We start from the raw sequence: 13082 nt of genomic DNA, 5'->3' as shown, positions 1-13082 counted from the left end.
CAAAGTTAGTGGTAAATTACTGTAATGCCCATACTTGGGAGGCTAAGGCAGGAGAGAATTGAGTTTCAGATAAGACTGGGTTATACACAGCAAGGCCTTGCCATCTCATCAAAACAAAGCAAAATAAATCTAATATAAATCTTTAAAATACAAATAAAAGCCTTTAAAAAAGCAAGCAAGAGGAATAGCAAACCACTCTTAGTCTAATATTCCACTAAGAAGTTTGAACTAGATAGAAAGCTATGGCATTTAGGATTAACATATCCCAGACCCATTCCTGCTATCTGCAAGCACAAGGGCATCAATGAGTGTCAGAGTTGTCATTAGCAAGAGGCAGCTGAGGGATTTCTCCAAATGCCAAGTCATTCAGCTGATGACTCTCAAAAACAAATAAGCAAATGAGAGAGAAACAGAGAAAGAGAGAAGAGAGAGAAAGAGAGGGAGGAGAGAGAGAGAGGAGAGAGAATGGGGAGAGAGAGAGAGAGAAGGAAAGAAAGAAAAGCAACCAATCAAAGAATTACAAAGAATGATTACAGATATTGTTCTCCAAAATATCTTATATATAGCCAGTCATAGAAGACCATATATGGTTCCATTTGTATAAAATGTTAAGAATAGACAAGTCTATAGACAAATTAAATTAGTGGTTGCCTAGAATTGGAAATTGGTGTAGGTCAGGATTGGTAGGGAAACGAATGATGCTAGTGGGTACAGGGCTTCTGTTGAGGGTCATGAAAGTATCCTGAAATTGACAGTGGTGATGGCTGCAATGTCAAGACAATACAAAGTAGGAATTATACTTCTATGGTATCTAAATATCATCTCAATGAAGCTACAAATAAAAAAAAAACTTACGTAATGCTTTTTAAAGAAATCCTAAAAGCTCTAGGCATAAGAAAATGTGGCCAAAAAAAAAAAATTAAAACTTTTTACATTATTTGATTGGCATTCCTATATTACTGAGTACAGGTAAAAACTATTTAGGAATATAAAATTACAGTTCTTACAACAAAAAGGTCATGGTCTGCATTACACAAAGTAACCAAAACTACTAAAATGACATAGTTCATCATAATTCTTGCCATATGCAGAAGGATCTTGCTCTGAAGAGATGAAATTTGATCAGCTAACAATTGTAGAAAAGCCACCAGAATCACAGCAGATCTGTGTTCCTGTGTTCTTTGTTGTTTCTCTCTACCAACCCAAACAAAACAACAGAAACCTGATCCCTCTTAGTACTGACTCTGCAATCCTCTTTCTACCCTAGTCCTTCCATTCCACGTACATTTCACTCCTTTAGAAACTTACATCTGTCTGCCTTTCTCAGACTTGCTGTGAGCTGGGAATTGGCAGCTTGTGAAATTGATATGAACAATCTCTTCAGTCTTTCACCCTTCACCCAAGGTATGGAGACACCCAAAGGATTGCACTAATACAAACTCTGCTCTCCTGATTCAGGTCCTGCTCAGCTACTAAGGGCTGCAGAGAGACAAGGCTAGTCATTTCATCTCATTCTTCAACTATACAGTGAGAGAATATGACCACAACAAGATTCCACCATGTTCTCGCTGCTATGATTTTATGATTCCCTACTTAGAAATCTGCCTTAAGAGATGGCTTTGAAAACTGTTCTTCCCCATTTACAAACACATGTTGAGCAGTGCAATCCCATCTCAGTGGTACTGGCTTAAGGTTCACTGTCATCTTCACCTCTGCCCATACTGCAGACATTTCAACAAAGTGAGCATTCATCTGAACCAGCCAAAAAAACAAAGGGAAAACAAAGTGTCAGCAGCCTTTTGAGAAGCATCTTTACCACCAAAATATTTGAAGAAATTATTTCCATCAGAAAGTTGTAAAGAAAGAGGGGAAAATGGACTCCGCAAAGGAGTCTTTTCTAGCAAGGCCCACAGAAGGCTACAGCTCCGTGCCATGTAGGATGGATGGCATCAGTGCCACAGCTTATGTCTTCCTTAGGATCTTCTGTAAACGCTTTCCAAAGAAACTAGTGTTATAAATGACAACAAAACAAAATAAAGACCAATATATATTTACATCAAACTGTAACTACTACAAATACTGTAGGAACTTAAAAAAAGGACTCAAAGGATGCTATATTACTAGATATTAAGAGAAAATCACCATCTATGCTAAATAGTGTTAATATCTACAATGAATTATTTCCCTAAAAGAGACCACAAGAGTACCAGAAGATAAAACTTACTTGGTTCTAGCTTCTTCAGGTCCTCCAGTTTAAACTCTTCTTGGGACTGTGTGGACTAAATTTAAACAATGCACATTACATCTTTTTACTACAAAGATTTCACTGTACCCTATGTCTCTTAAGTGGCAAAAACCAAATACTTAAAATTATTCAAAATCTAATTTCTTGCTTTCAAAGTAGAAAATGAAAAATGCCAAACTGGGTTTTGTTTGTTTTGCATTTTTAGAATATTCAGGCTAAATGTAATAGAAAAAAATTAAAGTTCTATCTTTGACTTCTATAGTTTACAAAATATGAATTAACTCATGTACATATGCATGCTACTGATAATCTCCCATACTTGTAAAACTCTTCTGAGATGACACAGCTTTTGGCATGAACACCTAATGTTTCCACAGAATGATCATATTAGAAAATTGAAAAAAAAAAAAAAAAACCAAAACCCATTTACCTGTAATGCTGCACTTCGCAATTCCAAACATGTTGCAATTTTGCCTATGGTTTTCTGTAGGGAGAAAAATAAAAAAACACTGTAATATAAAATACAATTCGGTAAATTTTTTTGTTTTACCAATAAGAGGTTTCTAATTTTTTTAAAAACAAATTAAACTTTATTTCTCTGTAGACCTCACAGCCTGGTGCATGTAGCAAGTTCCAGCATAGTCAGTGATACATAATAAGAACCTGCCTCAATCAATCAATCAATAATCTGGTTGCCCATTAATATGTATAATTTGAATGTTTTTCTGCATCAGTTAAATTTAAATAGCTGGGCATTGTTGCATGCCTTTTATCTCAGTACTCAGAGAATCAGAGACAGGCAGATCTCAGTGAGTTCAAGGCCAGCCTGGTCTACAGAGTTTCAGGACAGCCAGGGCTACATAGAGACCTGTCACAAAAATAAATAGATTAATTAATTAGTTAATTAAGAATAAATACAAATGTTGCAGAAAGAATGACAATGAAAAATACTCAATTCCATGGGTCCTTCCAAGCTGTCTTATGACTTCTCCAATAAGCCTAAAACTCACCAAAGAATTTAAAATTTCTCAATTTATTAGTAGTATCCTAGCATAATGCAATTCTGACTGAAGCAAATCTAACTTATTTAAATACATACTTAGTACAAAGCAAAGCCAGAATTTATAATAAACGGTATTGTACAGTCAGATACATTGTGAACAGGATATAAAATAGACACTAATGTCTAGGCATAGCCCCCTCTTTCAATGAGCTCATCTCCTCTGTGACGTAACGTAAGGCACAGACTCATGTCATACAAAGCATGGATACAAGCATCTAAAGCTTCAGCAAAGGGAGCTATCCAAGCCTTACTGAGACACAGTGAGAGCTGCTGAGGAAGCAAATAGAGGCTCTAAAATTACAGAGTTCAGGAAAGTGACAGTTCACCTGCTTCAAGTCCTGAGCAGAAGGAAAGGCTTGAAAAAGTAAAGTTATATATTTAGATATAACTTCTTACATATTTAAAAAACAAAACTAAGAGCTGGAGAGAAGGCAGTTAAAGAGTACTGGTTGCTCTTGCAGAGGACTTGGGTTCAAGACCCATCAAGGACTTGGCAGCTCATAACCACCTGTAACTTCAGGTGCAGAGATCTAACACCCTCTTCTGACTTCTGTGGGCACCAGGTATACAAGTGGTAGATAGACATGCATACAGGCAAAACATCCATACAAAAAATTAGTTTTAAAGATCTTGAAAAGAATTCTATTTGCACTAAGATATACGGATGCACTGATTATGTAAACCTCTTCTGGCTTCTATGAGCACCGGGCATGTAAGTGGTACATAAACATGCATATGGGCGAAACACACAGACACAAAATTAAATGTCTTTTAATTTAAAAAAAAAAATTCTATTTGTACTGAGATATATCCATACTCTAAGTATTTTAAGATGACAGCATCCACCACGTCTTTTTCTTGTTCCCTCCTTCCCCCAGGGACTACTGTTTGATTGGTGTTGGTTGGTATTTTTTTAATTATGGAGTCTGTTTAATTAAATACACTTAACACCTAAGATAAAAACGTAGTTTAACAACCGGGAGGTCACTAGTAAACTCTTAGCTGCAAACTTTCCTTCCTGTAGACTCAAGAGCTTTTATACAGAAATGTACTGCGCGATAGCACAACAGGCAGTATTCACAACTGGTTTAAGAAATGTCACCCAACCTCAGTTGCTCTTGAGGTCAAAATGCTGTGCTCTACTGAAACAATGCAGAAACGCGATTAAGTAACTCAAGTCTAGATGTCAGACTCCACAGGCAATAAGAGTAAGCACTGAGAAGCCAGACGGCCCAGGGAACAGAAGGGATAACCGTGTCTGCTGTACAAGCCTGCCACCTAAGAGGTGAGGGCAGAAAGAAAGAACCAACTCCTGAAGACTGTTCTCTCACACACACCTTAATAATAAATAATTTAAAAAAAAAAAAAAAAAAAAAAAAAAAAAAAAAAAAAAGATGAAGCAGCCAGGCAGAGGTGACACACACCTTTAGTCCCAGTCAGTGCTCAGGAGGCAGAGGCAGATACATCCATCTCTGAGTTCAAGGCCAGCCTGTCTACAAAGTGAGTTCTAGGACAGCCAGGGCTACACAGAGAAACCCTGCCTCAAAACCTTCCCACCCCCAACCCCATAACCAGCTTTAAAAAAAAAAAAAAAAAAAAAAAAAAAGACTAAGCACTGAAGATAAGGTAAGTCTAACTTCAGACTTAAATTATTAACACTCACTCAAAAACTAATTGTTCATACTTAGTACAGTATAGAAAATGTAGGTAAATGCTAGTTTACTTTGTCATTGCCTAGGGAAATTGATAGCTCAAAAGATCAATTATGAGAAAATATAAAAAATAAAGTAATTGTGCTATGAAATATTCAATTTATATAAGGAAAAATGAAACACATATAAAGAATATAGTCTCACCTAATCTAGACTTAATTTTTTTTACTAATTGTAAATATCTTTTTTCTTTGCATTCTTTTTTTATTGGATATTTTATTTACATTTCAGATGCCATCCCCTTTCCCCATTTCCCCTCCCTAGAAAACCCCTGTCCCATGCCCCCTTCTCCTTTTTGCTTTTATACAACTTTTTAAAATGTTAATCAAAGGCTTTATAAGTTTGATAATGCTCAATATCAAGATGCCCATGCAATCAGAAGTCTAGACTTAAATTTTTAACATTTACATTTAAGTAATTAGTGATCTTCTGTCTAGCTGGGGAGAGAGAGTGAGAGTGTGTGTGTGTGTGTGTGTGTGTGTGTGTGTGTGTGAGAGAGAGAGAGAGAGAGAGAGAGAGAGAGAGACAGAGAGAGAGAGAGAGACAGAGAGAGACAGAGAGAGAATAAGAATGAACAGATGCAGGTAGAAAAAAAAACAGAGATAGAAAGGCAGACCCTAAATATATACACGCATATAGCACTGAATTCTCATTACCACTAAATTTGGCTCAAAACAGGGAAAAGCTTTCTCAGTCTCCTGAGTCAGGATGTTCTATGTGGAAACATACATTAAAAACAAACAAAAAAACCTACTATACCAAGTGGGGAATTTGATGGAATGAAACATTTGGCAGCTTCTACTGGCTATTACAATCAGTTGTCATAATAACAAGACAATTGAAAACTAAAATGAATGCTAAGTAAACTAATCATGAACAGGCTCAAGTAAGAATCATAAGTTTCCAGCCATGGTGGTACATGCCTTTAATCCTAGCACTTGGGAGGCAGAGGCAGGAGAAACTCTGTGAGTTTAAGACCATCATGGTCTACATAGTGAGTTCCACCATAGCAGGGCTACATAGTGAGACACCTTGTCTCAAAACAACAACAACCCACCCTACCCAACAATGGACATGCCAAATGGACAAGGGAAAGCCCATGAGGCCCCAGACCTACACAAAGAACTAAGGTAACGAAGGAGTACTAAGAGCAGGGCAGTCTTGCCCAGGGAAGATCACACCAATCATTTATCCAATAGCAAACGGTCAGCCCTGAGAACATACATACAGTAATATTATAGCCCTTTCCTTATCAGTGGGAACCATGTGCACCTAGAGATTTCTTTATGGTACCTTTTGTTCTTCTGTGAATTCAGAATTATTGTGTTGAGCTTGGGCCTCCTTCTGTAAATGTCTTGCTAATCTGTAAGAAGAAAACATTGTTTAGAATTGAAAACAAGCAAGCTATCTCAACAGCAGCAAGATGATACAGTTCAATCTTTCAAATACAGGGAAGCACAATGCTTTGTTGTAATAATGTCAGCCTCCCACCCTTAGACACAAACTATAAATACGCTACACTATTTTCACAACATTTCACTGGGCAGAAGTGGAGCTAAGACAATAAAGTAAAATGCTAGGCCTGAAGAGGGTCTCCCAGAACATCGAATCCAGCCTTCCTTAGCACAGACGGGTTCTTCTGCAACCAGCCAGAGGCAGTTACTCAGATTCAGTGTAGACTTTACAGCCCAGCACCAATAGCTGTACTGACTAGAGATGCCTTACCAATCTACTATCAACCTGCTGATTAGTCCAAATCCAAATTACAGCCATGACAAAATACAAATACTTTATCGAAATCTACTTGTTGAAGGTACTTGCTTTTGAAAAGAAAAATTCCAACATTCAAAAACAGAAACTACTGATTACCCAAATATCAGCATACTGTAAAAACAGAAGCCATGGGCCAGAGAGAGGACTTCCATGAAGTCTCATGACCCAAATTCGATCCCCAAGGCCCACATAAACCAACTTTCCCAAGTTGCCCTCTGACCTCCACACACATGGTATACACATGCCTGCAAATAGCAGGTAGGCCCTCAGTGTTTTCAAGGTTGGATAAACATTACTACTCTATTTGTTGAACAGTATAACAAAAAGGACTGACATTTAAAACACAGAAACAGAGAAGGGGGGAGGGGAATGGGAGGGGGAGGGGAGGGAGGAGGGAGGAGGGAGGAGGGAGGAGGGAGGAGGGAGAGGGAGAGGGAGAGGGAGAGAGGGAGGAGAGGGAGTGTCCAGTTTGAGGAAAATGATTCAAATAAGGACTTTTCTTGAGAGATGGAAAGGGCCAATAAGAACATGAAGAGATCCACATGACTGGTCATAAGAAAAGGCATACTAAATGACCTGTAACCTTTCCCAACCAGAGATGTATTGCATGATTTTAAAAAATAAAACAAAAGGAAAAAATAACAGATATTGGTGGGTGTGGAAAAAAATCAGGACCCTTACTCATAGCTGATAAAAAAACAAACTGGTACCAATCGTATAAAAAGTTTGGTGGTTTGCCAAATAACTAACTACAGACTTACTACATGACCTAACAACTCTAAACTACTAGGTATACATACATCTCAAAGAACTCAAAATATATGTTCACATGAAATATTTTTATATACACATGCATTATTCACAACTGAAAAGTAGAAACTAAAATGTTCAATGACTAATGAGTGACTAAATAAAATGTGGGACACCCATTCAATAAAGGGCTTGTCACTATGTCTAAAAACATAGCTCAGCAGTTGAGAGCACAGTTACTCCTGCAGAAGCGCCAGGTTTAATTCCCAGCACCTACCTGGCAATTCACAACTATCGTTAACTCCAGTCCTAAGGGATAAGCAACCCTCTTCTTAACCTCTGTGGACACCAGGCACACATGTGGCACACATACATACATATAGACAAAACACCTACACACATAGAATTTTTAAAGAAATATTTAGCCAAAAGAAAGACTAAAATTAAAATAGCATGTTAAAATATGAACTTAAAAAATACCATGCTAAACAAAAGAGGCCACATTAAAAGACTATGATTCCATTCACATGAGAAGTCCAGAATAGCAAACCCATTGACACAAAAGAACTATCAGGAGCTGCTTCTGCATATTTATTTTCTCCCAAAGCTTTCCCCCAAAGTGTTATTCACAAACTTTCATGAACTTTATATGAGACAAGATATATGGAAAAACTAATATGGCATTTGTTCTTGTTCAGGGAACCCTTAGAACTTTGTATGTACAAGATAGTTCAATGTTTAAAAACAGGCAAAAAATCTGGAGGGCACACAAAGACTTACAGAGAAAAAAATAAACATGAAAAGATACGCAAGAGTATTATTAGTGTGTATCATTTGTGTAATGTAAATTGAAACCAGTTAGGTATGCTATACACCCTCTAGAAGGGCTGTAATCAGACAGTAAGAAATGCTAGATATGTGGGAAAAAAAACTTCCCACTGCTGGCAGAAATATGAAATGATATCCCTACTTTGGACAATAATTTGGCAGGTTTCTTTTAAAAGTCACATATTTAGCATAAGGTCCAGCAATTCTACTTATTGGTATCTATCTCCATGAAAGGGATAAAAATGCATGTTCACATAAAGAATTCCATGGGCTGAGAGGTGGCTCAGTGGTTCAGTTCAGAGTGCATACTGCTCTTGAGGAGGATCCAAGCTAGGTTCCCAATATCCATGCCAGGCAGCTCAGAGCTACCTGTAGCTCAACTCTAGGAGATCCAAACTTCAGGCCCCTGTACACACTTGTGCACACACCCCATAATTAAAAATAAAATATAATTTTGAAAAAGAACTGCATGGAAATGTCTAGGGCAGCATTGCTAATTATCAAAAGTGGAATGTCCTCTAAGTAGTGAATGGGCACACAAAACATGGTGCACTTATACAACATAACATTTTGTTTGCTAACAAAACACATGAGACATGCTAAATTCATCTTAAAGATTATACTCAACAAGCCATTACAAAACTGAATTAGGTGAGTATTATATGAAATGTCCAGAAAAGACAACATTATGAAGACAGATCATAGATGAGCAGCTGTTAAGGACTCTCGATGTAACAAAGGGAGCACAGGAACCTTTTGGAGGCGATGGAAATGTTCTAAATGAAGGGCAGTGACAGCTCTGTAACCTGGTAAATTTAACTTAAAAAATCATTACATTATACATGTAAAATATGTCAGTTTTGTGGTGTATAAGGTATGTCTCAGTTTTTAGTTGTTGGTGGTGGTGTTTTGTGTTTTTGAGACAGGGTCTCACTAAGTAGCCTTCCCTGGTTGGCTTGGAACTGGCTGTGTAGAAAATGCTAACCTCTTCACTTACCTGCCTTTCCTCCCAAGTGCTAAAATTTAAAATAAACAAACAACAAAAATTCTTTAAAAGTCTAGGCAAACACACACACACACACACACACACACACACACACACACACACGTGTATGTGCATGTATACATACCCAAATTTCATGTGAATGCAATCCTAAAAAGAAAAGTGAGACCTGATTATGTGCACTGAAAGAAAACCTACATGCTCTGGATAATTATATGAATAAATGAAAGAGTTGATTATTGGTAATGTAAGAAATTAGTCCAATAGACTGGAGAGATGGCTCCACAATTCAGAGCACTTGCTGCACAATCCTGACAATGGGGGTCTGTCAGCAGCCACACAATTAGTCAAGTGTTCCTAGCACACCTGTCAACCTAGCACTGAGGAGGCAGAGAGGAGCACCACTGAGGCATGCTAGCTTCCAGCCTAGCAGAGAATATTCAGGGAGAGATTTTCCCTCAGAAGGAAAGTGGAGTGATAGAGGGTGTCCACTGCACACACAAGTGCACATAACTCACATAAAGGCAAAGCAATCTATGTTATCCTACAAGTAAAATAGGACTGCTCTCAGGAAATAACTTAAGTACACTTTAAGCCCATAAGTGACTGACAGGAACCTTATCGTCTCTGTGGACAGAAATTAGTGTGTCTCAACCATCTATAGCGAAGAACTAGGTTTTCTTTCCACCACTTCCAGGCAGATATTCTGCAAATAAAAGAAAAATTACTGTGGACAGGTGAGATGACTCAATTGAGAAAGCTGCCAAGTCTGACTACCTAAGTCAGTCCCTGGGATAGACATGACCTCCACATATAAGCACCAGGCACATATGCGATGTGCAAAAATATATCCAGCCAAACCACTCTCACACACATAAGTTTCAAAACAAAATATAGTATTCTTAAATTGAGAGTACATAAACAATCTCTCCAACATGTCCCCCACAAACCAGCCTCCAAATGTTGTATGACTATGAAGACAATATGGCCACCCAATCAAAAGGCCTAATTATTGTAAGCCGCTCCCTTCATTCTTGGTATCTGGCCAGTGACTACTTGTTCACATTATCATGATCTTCAACTGGCCTCCTTGGCTTCTGTCTTTCCTCCCAAAGAATGTGTGGTTTTTTTTTTGTTTTTTGTTTTTTTTTTTTTTTTTTTTTTTTTTTTTTAAATAAGAAAAAGCAACATGTTTCTATTTGTGGTAAATTAGAAAGATGTAAATTCTTGGCTTCATTTATGTGTAGCCTGAAAGTTACAAAGTTTGGCCTAATCACCACATTTCTACTGAAATCTGACAGTGTCGTTTTATAACAACGGAAGAGTATTCTGCAGCTCTCTAGTACAGTGGTCAGTGTGGAGACTCAACAAAGGATTTACATGTGCCTGTTACTCTCATTCCCACTAAGCAGCCTGCATATTCAATTTTCCTTTGTAATTTCAATTAGACATGGTATTCTTCTCTCTCCATTGGGAGGTCTGCTGCCCAGTACCAACAGCTGCTAGGTCCCACTGTATCACAAATGAGAGGTGGCCTTACATTTCAGCCTATGACACTTTCATTTACTATAGAGGGTAATACTCACAGATGCCCATCAGCTAACTGATCAAGGGCACATTCTCCAACAATGGAGGGAATCTTGACATTCGTCCAGTTTATTCACAGAATTTCTCTACCATTGTCTTATCAAATAAAACTTTATCATTAACTCACATACCAGCAAAAAAGGCTCTTAAGTTATAAAACCAAAACCAAATAAAACCCAAGACAACCCTCCCCCACCCCCACAGATTTCAAAGGTATCATGTTGTGAACCCAGTTTTCTAATTTTCTAAAAAGAAAAAGAATTCTATCCCTAGTGGGAAGCTACACAAACAAATAAAATCAAGTGGGAATCCAAAATATATGTTAGTAGTTGTCTGACATAGCAAAACACCCAGAGTACTGGGTTTTTAATGTAGAGAGCACTCTATCAGTTAAGATGGGCAGAGAATATCTATATCCAAATCTTACAGACCAGACAAGTAGCTATCGTAGGGATAGGAGTTTTGTACCAATCCTGTATTCTTTCCAGAAAGGGAGTTGAGAACGGTTTCATTTTGAGAAACCTCCAACAATAACTTACTCTAAAACCGAAAATTAATGGTAACGGTTTGCAAACAATAGCATTTTAACGGCCAGTTACTTTTAGTAGGAAGTCCAAGAAACTAAGCGAGATGTTAGTTTTGATCTTTTTCTCAACTGTAAAAGCATCCCTAAAGCTTTACTGCTAGGTAACAGAAAGACTCGGGTGGATGAGGGAAACCAGTCCTCACATGTACCCTGAGGCTATCTATACATTGTACACAGGAAAAGGGGGAGGGACCCAAAGAGGGAGTGGTGGCTTCTGTGCCTGGTCTATTAATTCACATTTTGCTCCCCTCTATTCATATCCTGCACGGACTCCACCCAAAGCAGTCAAGCGAGAGGGTGGGTGGGACTCACAGCCTAGCAAATAACAGTCCCAGAAATCGAAAACGAAATCGAGTTGGAATTGTGAAAACACCGCTCATCAGAAAGAGGGGTGGAGAAGGAGCAAGAGTGTATCGAGTAGGGACCCTTCTCTTGGCAGGAGAGGGATCCCTGGCCCTTCCCGGGGGCAACCTCTACTCCCGAGCTAGCACATCCTTCCTCGCCTACACGTGGAGAGTGGAAGACACACACGCAGAACAAGGCCACTCATCCCTGGAACGTGGGCGAAGAGCATAGAAGTATTCCCTGGGGACAGATTTTTTTTCCTGGAGGGGTGGCAACCTGGGAGAGGCGACGTAAAGGAAAGGAGACTGCCTTCAGTGCAGGACCCGTGAGAAGCTTGATGGAAAAGAGAGAGGCAGTTAGGGCCCCAGCTACCTGTTGAATGGACCCAGCCCTGTGCAGAAGAAGAAAGATGCGAGAGCCTCCCCGGAGGGCGGGCGGGTGGTCCCTAAGCAGCCAAAGCCGGGCCCGTGGAATCTCAGCCCTGGTGCTTACGGGGGGGCCCCACCCCAAGAAGCCTGCGCTGCGGGACACGGGGATGCGAGACCCGGGCAGAAACAAGGAGAGGCGACCCGCCTAGCCAGCTCCCGCGTTTAGTCACTCACATCTGATACTCGTCTATCGCCTCCACCAGCTGGCCCCAAGAGTCGAAGTCGGCGCCTCTCCTAAGACTGGCGCCCCAGCGCTGCAGCAGACTCCGGGTCACCTCCGACATGGCCGGTCCCCGCCCCGGCCCCCTCCCGCCCCTACCCCAGCAAGGCCAGGCTCTAGGGCGCCATCCTCCCCGGGCTTGGCCCTGACATTAACAGGGCCAGGAGGAACCGCTAAGGCCACCGCCGCCACCCGCCGAGGAGCCGCCCAAACCCATTTGCCGCCACAGCCAAACTTTGCAGCTCCAAGGCGGCCGCCCCGCCGAGGCCACGCCCCCAGACCACGCCCCAGTTAGGTTGAGGCCGCCCCAATCCGCCGGGGCCGCCATAGCTACAGAGGCATTCGGCCTTGATTTGGGGACCCCAGGCTACATCCCTCCTTCCTTAGGGCCCAGACAGAAGCTCGAGAGGCAAGAACAGACGAAGTTTAGAAAGGGTAAGGAGACGGAGAGAACCGCACGGGGCAACAGCGCGGCGGATCCCGCCCCTCAGAGACACGCTCGGCCGCCTCCGCAGCTGTCGCGGTCTCCAGTCACGTGACGC

General features: G+C 40.2%; 1 protein-coding gene across 2 annotated transcripts in view; it reads right to left on the bottom strand.

Moving 5' to 3' along the window:
* The window catches only part of Aida (axin interactor, dorsalization associated), a 29093-nt gene extending 16334 nt beyond the window's left edge, over positions 1-12759 (bottom strand). For both annotated transcript variants that reach the window (XR_004607720.2, XM_034512830.2), the window contains exons 1-4: positions 12495-12759; positions 6314-6383; positions 2676-2729; positions 2225-2279 (exon numbers count right to left, since the gene is read on the bottom strand). Coding sequence is in view for 1 of the 2 variants with exons in the window: in XM_034512830.2 (XP_034368721.1) it covers positions 2225-2279; positions 2676-2729; positions 6314-6383; positions 12495-12604 (289 nt within the window). In the remaining variant the exon portion in view is untranslated. The remainder of the gene's footprint in view (positions 1-2224; positions 2280-2675; positions 2730-6313; positions 6384-12494) is intronic.
* Between the last annotated feature and the right edge of the window lie 323 nt (positions 12760-13082).

This window comes from Arvicanthis niloticus, chromosome 10 (assembly GCF_011762505.2).
Source record: "Arvicanthis niloticus isolate mArvNil1 chromosome 10, mArvNil1.pat.X, whole genome shotgun sequence".
Taxonomy (NCBI): domain Eukaryota; kingdom Metazoa; phylum Chordata; class Mammalia; order Rodentia; family Muridae; genus Arvicanthis; species Arvicanthis niloticus.
The sequence above is the reverse complement of the archived record's forward strand: the minus strand, read 5'-3'. Positions and strand labels throughout refer to the sequence as shown.